Source organism: Triticum aestivum, chromosome 7D (genome assembly GCF_018294505.1).
Source record: "Triticum aestivum cultivar Chinese Spring chromosome 7D, IWGSC CS RefSeq v2.1, whole genome shotgun sequence".
In the NCBI taxonomy this organism is placed as follows: domain Eukaryota; kingdom Viridiplantae; phylum Streptophyta; class Magnoliopsida; order Poales; family Poaceae; genus Triticum; species Triticum aestivum.
Window position 1 is genome coordinate 79,823,287 of NC_057814.1, and position 11,746 is coordinate 79,835,032.

Here is an 11,746-nt window from a genome sequence, read left to right on the forward strand (position 1 = left end):
GTGTAATTGTGAAAGAAGAGTACATTTCAATTTTTTCTTGAAGTTTCATCCTATCCTGATCAAGAAGAATGGACGACAAGCTAGTGACATGATTTTTCTCTCACGAGGACAAGAAGTCATCGCATCTGGTCAAGAGTGAGAGCTAGGCTCCACAGCTCAGATCGCCTGATCGACTAATCCACTAGATTACATTACACTTTGCGATGCCAGTCGATTATCACCACATCAGCCCCCCTATCCTGATCCTCCCAGTCCCGGATCAATCATGGCCAATTGGCCATGGCTGTACTATTTCTGCATGGCTGTCAGCTGAAGACCGATAGCGAAGGCCAATTATAGGTGGAAGGTGGAGCCGGACCCCATGCAAATATAGCGAGGTTGCAACAGCTAGCACTGCATCGTCCGTCGCAACACATGGTCATGGCGTCGCGTCGTAGCTTGGCGCTGGGGCTCCTCTTCGGCCTCCTGTCCTGCTACGCGTCCGTCGTCCCTTCCGTGGCTTCCTCCGACGGCTTCCTCCAATGCCTGTCGGCGGCCATGCCCAAGCAGCTCCTGTACACGAAGGGCTCGCCTTCGTTCACGTCGGTCCTGGCGTCTTCCATCCGGAACGCCAAGTTCTCCACGCCTGGCACGGTGAGGCCGCTCTTCATCGTCACGCCGACGAACGCCTCCCACGTCCAGGCCGCCGTGGTGTGCGGCCGCCGGCACGACGTGCGCGTCCGCGTGCGCAGCGGCGGGCACGACTACGAGGGTCTCTCGTACCGATCCGAGCGCCGCGAGGCGTTCGCCGTGGTCGACCTGGCCAACCTCCGCTCCGTGCGCGTCGACCGGGAGGCCGCCACCGCGTGGGTGGACTCCGGCGCGACGCTCGGGGAGCTGTTCTACGCCATCTCGCAGGCGAGCAAGCAGCTGGCGTTCCCGGCCGGCCTGTGCCCGACGATCGGCGTGGGCGGGCACCTCAGCGGCGGCGGGTTCGGCATGCTGCTGCGCAAGTACGGCCTCGCCGCCGACAACGTCCTGGACGCCACGCTCGTCGACGCCAACGGGGAGCTCGTGGACAAGCAGGTCATGGGGCCGGACGTGTTCTGGGCCATCCGCGGGGGCGGCGGCGGTGGGAGCTTCGGCATCGTGCTGTCGTGGAAGGTGAAGCTCGTGCCAGTCCCGCCGACGGTGACGCTGTTCACCGTCCTAAAGTCCGCCGACGAGGGCGCGGTGCGCATGCTTACCAGATGGCAGCAGGTCGCTCCGGCTCTCCCCGAGGACATTTTCATCACGGTGCGCCTCCACAAACAGGTGGCTCGCTTCCAGTCCATGTACCTGGGCACGTGCGACGCGCTGCTGCCGCTGATGGGGAGCCGCTTCCCGGAGCTCGGCGTGAACCGGACGCACTGCAAGGAGATGACATGGATCCAGTCCGTGCCCTACATCTACCTGGGCCCCACCGCCGCCGTGGAGGACATCCTGAACCGGACCACCTCCAGCACCCCCTACAGCAAGGCCACCTCCGACTACGTCCGGCAGGCCATCGCCGAGGACGTGTGGGCGGAGATCTTCGCCCGGTTCGCCAAGCCGGAGGACGGGCTGATGATCATGGACCCCTACGGCGCCAAGATGAGCAGCCTACCGGAGACGGCGACGCCGTTCCCGCATCGCGGCGGCGTGCTGTACAACATCCAGTACATGAACTTCTGGTCCGCCGCCACGGACGGGTCGGCACAGACGAGGTGGCTCAGAGATATGTACGCGTTCATGGAGCCGCACGTGAGCAAGAACCCCAGGGGTGCGTATGTGAACTACAGGGACCTCGACCTCGGCCAGAATGTCGTTGTGGGCAACGTGACCAGCTACCAGGCCGGTAGGGTTTGGGGCGAGAAGTACTACGGCGGTAACTTCCAGAGGCTCGCCATGACCAAGGCCATAGCGGATCCTACCGACTACTTCAGGAACGAGCAGAGCATCCCACCATTCAGCGAGTGATGAGGAAGACGCTCGTCGTGCGATCAAACTACGTTTGGGGACAAAAAATCGCTTGACCTTGGAGTTGGGATGGCAGGTGAATATTACATTGCGTTGGTGTTCTTTTTTTTTTTGCGAGGACATTGCGTTGGTGTTCAATGTATAGTTCCAAAATTTGTTTTCGAACGTTGACAAAAGTTTGAATTTTGTTCGAATTGGGCTCCAATTCACGTTGAAAATTTTCCCTGGTATGTTGGAGTCAACCCTGTGTTGCATAGAGATACATATTGGCAGTGTTGCCCTTGTCATGTCCATGATACTCCTCGAGTATGTTGGAGTTAACCAAGTCGCATGCAAGTGTTCATCATTGTTATATTCATGATGTGTTGGAGCTATTTATCATTTTTTGAAACGAAAGGCATAAGCTTTGCCCCATCCATTAATTAAGAGAGGACAATAGAGTTTGGCACACACATTTCTTATTACACTACTCTTCCGGCACGATTTTACCCATTTTTTTCCGCCCGCCGTGATCCAATGTTTTGCCTCCCTCTTGATTGAGCTACAGATGATCGAAGGTGATATATTTGAGTCAATCATGAGGTGTTCTTTGCACAAACATTTAGAGTGTGTTCATTGCGTTATCAGTTTATCATCTCTTCTTTGAATGCATTGTAGCCAGATTGGTTCGGAGGGGGGTGTTTGTTACAAATATAGCACAGACACAACATCGTCCAGAACCCACAAGAGATAATAGGCATCCCAGCACAGATGCAAAAAGACCCCCAAAGAAAAAGAAAATACAATCCGCTCCCTGGGTGCCTTAGCGGAAACTAAACCAACACCAATCGCTAACCGCCATTGTCGTTGACACGAACAACAATGAAAAATGCCGGAAGCCACCAACTCCTGAACCGAGGGCACACCATCGCCTGAATCGGCTTTCTGAGTCGAATATGAAACGCCTTCATTTGACCGGAGCCGATCCCGTGGGGGTTGTGGAAATATAGAAATCCTTTAGTTTTTAATAGATACTACTGGGTCTCCATTAAGCAGGTATGGATCCTGATACTGAATTACCTAGGAAATTGGATGAAACTACTCAAAGAACCGTTGGGAGGGGAGGTTGCTCTCTTTCAGAGCCCTCCTACTATAAAAACTCAAGAGTAAAATGCATCATAAGTCCTAAAACTATTGGACGTGTGTCAATTCAGTCATATAACTTTGAAACTGCAATTTTAGGTCCTAAAACTATTGGAGGTGTGTCATTTTAGTGCTATAACTTTGAAACTGTAGTTTTAGGTCCTAAAACTATTGAAAGTATGTCAGTTTAGTCCCATAACTTTGAAACTACAGGCAATGAGTGGCATGATGGCTTGAGCTCCAACGAGGAGAGTAGACTGGCCACATAGGTGATGGACGTGCATGTTGTAACACACATTGTGACGTCAAAGTGTATGGACCACTTTTGGGGAAGTAAACACATATAAAGAGCTCATTTGAAAAAAATGCACCATAGATGCTAGCCATGCAAGCTTAGGACCTGAGACAAACAAACTTACATAATTTTGGGACCCAAAACTATAGTTACAAAGTTATAGGACTAAGTTGACACACCTTCAATAGTTTTAGGACCCAAAACTGCAGTTTCAAAGTTATAGGACTAAACTAACACATCTTCAATAGTTTTAGGACTTATGGTGCATTTTACTCAAACTCACTCAAAGCCCATCTGGAGCTGGAACAAGACTAAACTGCTCTAAAACTCAATCTCAACTATCGCATGGTGCTTCTGGTGGTGCTACTCGTGATGGCGTCAAGGCATTAATGTTCTTAATAAACCCTGTGATGAATGACAAAATCCATGCCATCGGGCATTAGCTTCTCTATGATGTTTCCGTCTATGAACGAGTGGCACTTGTGTTTTGTTTCTTCATGTAAGGACTTCAGAATTCCGCCCTGAGTTTTTCATTTTTCATTTCGTTGAACTTGAGTAGGTGTGTGGAAGTGAAGCTTATATTAAATTAGTTTGCTTTTCTTTACATACTGAACCGTCGAATGCTAGTGTATGGTATGGTTTCATTTTCAATGAAGGTGGAGCCGGGGCACTCCCCTGTTGATCGAAAAACATGCGTTGCCCTTGTCATCGTTTTGATATGTTGGAGGTAAATGTGTGCATGCCCTTAATTTTTATGGGTTATCTCTATGTGGTATATTTAAAAGTTGGACACGATTTCACAAATACTCTATGCATAATCATCTGGTGACACGGGCGATGCCGCGCTACACCCTCCCATATATCGTTCATTCACCCATCTGATCGGACGACGTGCATTTGTTCAGGGGTTACCACACACTTAGTACTGCAAATCACATGGACATTTGCGACGCACCGCAGGGCAATACAAATGTATCCTTAATAAATGCTCTCTGAATTTGATAGCCGCAACCCGCAGTACGTCTAGTAAGATCGATGGTAGTCGGTCAATGCTCTTGCTATGCAAGCAATGCGAACAAGGCATCTAGGTGTACGTTGATAGGATCTGTTAATCCAGTGTGCATGGGGATTTTTTTTTTTTTAGAGAAGGCATACGCCCGACTTTATAAATAAAGCCATGAGGTAAGGGCATGGGGATTCCGATAGTGGTGATAGGTATTACCTTCTCCTCGTGGCTCGAGGAGCTCCCGATGCCGGCCATGGCAAAGAGTAGTGGTGGCGGTGCTTCCCGTCAGCACTGTACTAACCCTAGATCGGTAGGGATGTAGGTGGGATGTACGGCGTCGCGACGAACCTCGTGTTGCGAGCCACACCCCCCCCCCCCCCTCTTTATATAGTGCAGGTGACAGGGGCCCGTCAACCATAGTGGGTTGAGCGCCCCCGATCAGGGCGCGGATCTAAGGACCCGGTGGATCGTTGGGCCCACACGATGGAGATCATCCTAACATTCTCCCCCTTGATCTCAACTTTTACTTTTGACCTTATACTTTTACTTTACTCGTTTCATAACAGATCAATACATAGAACATGTTTCATCATCACAGCTCAATTGCCGATAGAACCAGACAACCACAACATACCTTTCTGTTTTGAAACAAACTCTTTAACCTTGGGCCCTTTATTGTCCGGAAATCTTAGACTATACCATAAAACCCATGTCGACTGTGTGTTCTCCGAACACACTGGGCGGTAAGCCTTTAATAAGCAGATCTGCAAACACTTGTCTGTTGCTTTTATGCTTCAAGCATTTCTACATAATTCCAGACTTCCTCCTTTACAACGCATAACTCTGTGTCAGTGTGTTTGGCATCAACACTTGACTCGTTGTCATAGGAGCGAAAAACTTAAAAATGGTTATCGCTGTTGTCAACCATTATCAACTCCGGATACAGGTCCCATTAACCATTTTGCCTGTCCCTCAGCCTCATATCAAGCTATAACATATCTTTGCATCACATTGGTGATAACTGTTTCATTCTTTGGAGCTTTTCCACACAAAAAACTCCAAGTGTGAAAGTTGGCGACAATTGTGGATTTCGCTATACATTTCACAAGTCCTGTCTTTGTACTCACAATCTTTTGAGAGCACTTATTTCTTTCAGCATGAGGCCGATATCTTTGACTCCATTCCAGTGATCTATATATGGACTGGACATTGCCAAAACAACCCAGATACGTGAACCGTGTCAGTGTAATATATTGAGCTTCTAACAGCTGAAGCATATGGCACCATATCCGTTTTCAATCTTTTCTCATCAACTTTTGGAACACCATAGTTTCCAGTTCCATTACCCTTGACTATAAGAACAGGCGTAGGTTTTCTCGCATGCATACTTTAGAAACCTTTCTCAGCATGTCCATGCGACATTCCTAATACCCCTTTTATTCTTTTCTTGGTGAATCTCGATAATTATAACGAGAGACACTCTACCGAGAACATTCTTTTGAACTTTGAGAACAAGAACTTCTTTTCTTCTCTTGCAGTAGATTGACATGACCACTAGCAAGTAGGACGTCATCCTCATGAACAGGATTAGGAAATGAATTTCCCATTTTATAACTTTGCATGAATACAATTGTCCTCTCATTTTCTTTAACCCAAAATATCATTTGATTCTTCTAACCTTAAATGCCAATGTCTAGAGACTTGCTCTAGTCCATAAAAGACTTCTTGAAGCAGTATCCCTTGTGTTCTTTACTTTCATCTGATGTAACTTAGATCATGATGTCGATCATGATGTGCCACTAACACTCATTGTAATCTATTCATTCTCTTCGCACAAAAATCTTTCGATTTAAGTCGCGCTTTACACCTTTACATATTTCCTTTGGAGTCACATTGACCTTGTAGACCCTTTACAACCTACTGTTTTGGCTCCACTGGAAATTAGTTATGAGTCCCAAACATCATCGGGATTCACCAATTTTATTTCATCTCACATAGTCGATTGAGCGCTTTAAATGAGATGGGATCAACCTCCATTTGAATTTCACTAACATAGACTTTCTAGTAATCAGAAGTATCTAATTTTTTCATTCCTTGAGACCATCCGTGTTTCAGGTACTAGCACTTCTTTCATATGGGGTTGTTGTTGCTCTGTCATTGCCAAGAGGCAAATTAATTGTATAGTCTTTTATTTTCAAGAGGCAATAGGTTTTACAGAGACCTTTATCACAAGATCCATGTTTACTCATTCCTCCTTTATAGAGCTAACAACAGGTGTTGTATAGGTCATACAACATGCTCCCCCAGATACAATATATTCGAGTCTTAAGTATTTTCATACCATGCTCCCCCAGATTACTCCATCTTCACTAAAATTGGGGTATCTTTAAAGTTTATTATTTGAGTTTATTCTGTTAAAAATTTCTTCTTTATGGCACTTTGAGCACCGTCTTAGTATTCCTTAGTCTGCTTTCGAAACTGTAGAAGATCCAGGAACACAGCAATTTCTTTTTCTTTAGGGGTATTATTATGACCGTCGTACTCCCCCAGACAATCACATTCTTCATTAATGGATCACTTTAGATGCATAATGTGCATCACATTATCTAAAGGATAGGGGAGTTTTATCATTCTTAATTTATCTCATATTTCTTTCTCCCCCTCGAAATGTGGCAAGAACTTTTCTGCCACAATTTCGAAAAACCATTCATAACTCTTGTGAATTCAGGAAACTTCGATTATATACTTCATTTATCTGATTACTTCATATGAAATGAAGTTATCTGTTAACTGGTATGGGAGTACTTTTTCCTCATTCCATTTCAGAAACTCAAGAAAGTTCTTTATCATTAGTACTTTTGCAAGCACACTTGCATATCATCCTTATCTTTAGGTTCGTCTGTAACTTTTATTCTCTTTGGATTTATTGAGTGCTTAATGGCCGTTACACATAAGGTGTACGGTCGATACTAGGAAAACATAATAGCTACTCCATACTTTCCTCCCAGAGTGAGACACATTAAAAGCACATGAGTCATCATATCTTTCTCCTGTCATACAGGATAAGTCCTTTGCCGAAATTTCTCCCGCCATATAGGATTTTTGACATAATACTATGTTAACTTTACCTCGTTACGCAGGTATTTTCCCAGACTTTTCCCGCCATGCGGGTTTTATCATAATCATCTTTTCCCGCTATGCGGGTAATTTCCTGTAAGAGACATAAATGCCAGAATTGGCTCTTTTGACTGCATATTCAATCATCAAATTTAGAAAAAACCCGGATGCTCTTTGACACACATGCTTGATCCGACGTTGGTCAAATTAAACACACATGTTGCTTGTTTCAACTCAAATCATGTTGACTGAATTATCTTCTTCATAGAGAGTACATGAAAGACATTGGTCAACCAAGACTCCCAATGATCTATCTCTTTTCTTTTCTTAGATTAATATCCAAGAATCCTTTTCTTTTCAAGCCATTCTTTAGAGAGAACATACTCCCTCATGTTATGACCTTTCTTGGTCATCTTTCGGGTCACAAGTAGCCATTCTCTTTCACAAATGAAGGCATGGAAAACTTTTAGTCAGAGAAAAATTAGTCAATAATCAACAATAATGAGCTTAAAAATAACCTCATGTTGGTCTGGTTAAAAATATGCACATTAAACTTTTAAAAAAAATCTTTAATATTCTAAATCACCGTTGGGCAGAATTAGAATAAAAAATCATCCTTCTACATTAATTTCACATCACCGTTGGGTGGAAATGGAAATAATGCATATAACTCATAAACAGTGTGTATGTCTATTAAACAACTTTGCTAAGAAATAATCATCATGATCAACTTTATTGCAGCGGGAACAATAAATATACATATCTCTTGCTCAAGAGCATTTCTTGATCTTTATCTGTTCTTTGAAAATTGATCACTTTCAGAGATTTAAGCTTTGAACATAAGACTCATAGAATTATAGTATTGTTATCATCAACGTTGGCCAGAAAATAACAATACCATATTTTAACTTTAAAACAAATATCTTTCTTTTGTCATAGGGGAAACTATGTGCATCTTATTTAACCCGCAGGGAAAAACATCGCTAAGAACAGTTCTTCCAATTAAATTTTCCCGTTGGTTCCAATTTAATTTGAAGATAAAACTTTTACCTCGCAGCGGAAACTTTACAATATTCTATTCAGAAACAATTATGTACTCTTTTACTCTCTAAGCAATTTTAACCGGTTGGTTCAAAATTGCATTAGAGAAGCAACAATTTAATCTTTTACTTTAGTTCTATTCACTTTTTTTAAAGAGCACTTTTATTTATTTGCAGCGGAAAACATGAATTAAAAAATTCATGAACTTTTTGCTTTTCAGAAGCATTACTTTCACTTTTCTATTTTCTAAACAAAAAATTTCTCTGAATAATTTGGATAGAAAAAAACTGTATTTAAGTTTGCCCAAAACTGGACAGAAAATAAAAACGCCAGCCGACCAAACAGGCCCCAACGCGCGCCCGCGCGCGGCCCACGGCCTGCTGGTCGAGCGGCTGTGGCCTGGCGGCTGACCGAAATGGGGCCAGCCAAGCGGCCTGTTCCATCGACTGCTTTCAGCCCAAAGGGCCCACGGCGGGACTAGATTATTTTTCTGGACCGTTCGATTCCATCAAACAATGCAACGACCTTCTCGCTCGAACAAAACACGGGGAGAGACCCCGACCCGAACCCTAGCCTCCATTCGACTCAGTCCTCTTCCCTTCTTCGATCTCTCAGGTAGACGGCGGAACCCCGGTCGCCTGCCCAGGCCGCCAGCGATGGCGGCGGGGCCACCGCGCGGTGCCACTGCGAGCTTCCTTTCCCCTTCCCCTTCTGTTCCTGTCCACGTCATGTGGCAGAGCGATGGAGAGAGGGATGCAGCTGCGTCCTCCTCTGTTCCCCTGTGCGCCCGCGGCCGGCGGCCTCCCGGTGACGGTACGACGGCGAGGAGCAGCGCCAGCGCGTCTAGCTCCTTCCCCTTCTTTCTCCCTCCTTTTTTTTCTTTTCTTCCACCGCCCACGAAACCCCAGCTCCGATCTGGGCCCACGGCGGAGTACCCAATGGTGGCGCCGTTGCCTCCCCTTTCGCTGGTCACGCGTTCCCTTGCAGTGAGCGTGCCGTCGTCGAAAGGTTTGGCCGCGGTGCCCTTTGCCCCTCTCGGGGTGGTTCTTCGTCCGATGCCTCGGCTTGCCGATGCGCGTCGTGATCGAGAGAAACGGCGCGGCCAGTGCGGCGGCGCTCTTTGCCGGTAGGCCCAAGGCCCGTCTCCGGTGATTCCTTCTCAGCCCTGTTCTAGGGTTCATTGGGGAGGGGGGATTTCTGTTGCTACCAAAAATCCAAAACGCCAACCTGGGCTGATACCATTGATAGGATCTGTTAATCCGATGGGCATGGGGATTCCGGTAGTGGTGATAGGTATTACCTTCTCCTTGTGGCTCGAGGAGCTCCCGATGCCGGCCATGGCAGAGAGTAGTGATAGCGGTGCTTCCTGTCAGCACTGCACTAACCCTAGATCGGTAGGGATGTAGGTGGGATGTACGGCGTCGCGACGAACCTCGTGTTGCAAGCCACGGCCCCCACCTCTTTATATAGTGCAGGTGACAGGGGCCCGTCAACCATAGTGGGTTGAGCGCCCCCGATCAGGGCGCAGATCTAAGGGCCCGGTGGGCTGTTGGGCCCACACGGTGCAGATCATCCTAACATACGTAGCTCTGCAAAAAGGACATTTTATGAAAGAAGAAGAAGAAGAAATTTCAAGTCCGATCTTGTATTATTGTATCTTGCAAATTTTAAAAGTTTTGCCAAAAAACGAAGAAATTTGCATGCTAAAAAATAACAGACTAATTTTCTAAATTTTGTATTTTTTATGGAAATTTTTAGTTTCCTTCTCTGCCTGCGCCATACGGTTTTGGTGGATGTAGTGTGCTCCAACAGTTGGCCTCGAGACGCCAAATTAGAAGGCTGGGAGGCCCGATATGAAGGATGCTCTAGAAAGTATGATGATGGCGACCCATATGGCGAATCTATGTAGGATCGGGAAGAGGTGTCTAGAGGGGGGGGGTGATTAGACCCTCAACAAAGAAAAGTAGCTATTTTTTTTAAGTTAAGGTGGAGTTTTAGCACAAGTTTAAACATTCACAATACATTTCAAGCAAGCATGGCAAGAGTATATGAGCAGCGAAAAGTAAAGCATGCAAGTTGCAAGAAAGTAAAGGGATGGGATCCGAGTGTGCAAACGCAATTGGTGACACAGAGATTTTTGGCGTGGTTCTCATAGGTGGTGCTATCGTACATCCACGTTGATGGAGACTTCAACCCACGAAGGGTAACGGTTGCGCGAGTCCACGGAGGGCTCCACCCACGAAGGGTCCACGAAGAGGCAACCTTGTCTATCCCACCATGGCCATCACCCACAAAGAACTTGCCTCACTTGGGTAGATCTTCAAGAAGTAGGCGATCTCATTGCCCTTACAAACTCCTTGGTTCAACTTCACAATCTTGACGGAGGCTCCCAAGTGACACCTAACCAATCTAGGAGACACCACTCTCCAAAAGGTAATAGTTGGTGTGTTGATGATGAACTCATTGCTTTTGTGCTTCAAATGATAGTCTCCCCAACACTCAACTCTCTCTCACAGATTTGGATTTGGTGGAAAGATGATTTGAGTGGAAAGCAACTTGGGGAAGGCTAGAGATCAAGATTCTTGTGGTTGCATTGGAATATCTTGGTCTCAGCACATGAGTATGTGGTTCTCTCTTAGAAAATGAATGGTCGAAGTGTAGGCATGTTCTGATGGCTCACTCCACAAATGAAGAGTCGGTGGAGGGGTATATATAGCCTCCGCACAAAATCTAGCCGTTACACACAATTCACCAAACTCGGTGGGACCGAATCGAGAAACTCGGTCAGACCGATATGGTTCAAAATGTGAACGTTAGAGTTTTTGGTGGGACCGATATGATCAACTCGATGGGACCGATGTGCTAGGGTTCGGGTAAAACCTCAACTCGGTTTGACCGATTACACAAACTCAGTGGGACCGATTTTGGTAATAAGCAAAACAGAGAGTTGGTCAAGCAAACTCGGTGGGACCGATTGCATATCTCGGTGAGACCGAAATAATTGCAATAGGCAACAGAGAGTTTGCAAGCCCATCTCGGTGAAACCAAGATCCCATCGGTGAAACCGAATTGATTAGGGGTTTCTGGCAGTGGCTATGTCAGGTGAACTCGGTGGCGCCGGATAGATCAAATCGGTGGGACCGAGTTTGACTTTAGGTTTTGGGACATATGTGGAAATGAGAAAGTGG

General features: G+C 46.1%; 1 protein-coding gene across 1 annotated transcript; it reads left to right on the forward strand.

The window, feature by feature from the left end:
* Positions 1-347: 347 nt before the first annotated feature.
* Positions 348-2,302, forward strand: LOC123167086 (berberine bridge enzyme-like Cyn d 4). Its single transcript, XM_044584923.1, has one exon. It carries the CDS (start codon positions 415-417, stop codon positions 1,975-1,977), a length of 1,563 nt encoding a protein of 520 aa, XP_044440858.1. The 5' UTR covers positions 348-414; the 3' UTR covers positions 1,978-2,302.
* Positions 2,303-11,746: the final 9,444 nt, after the last annotated feature.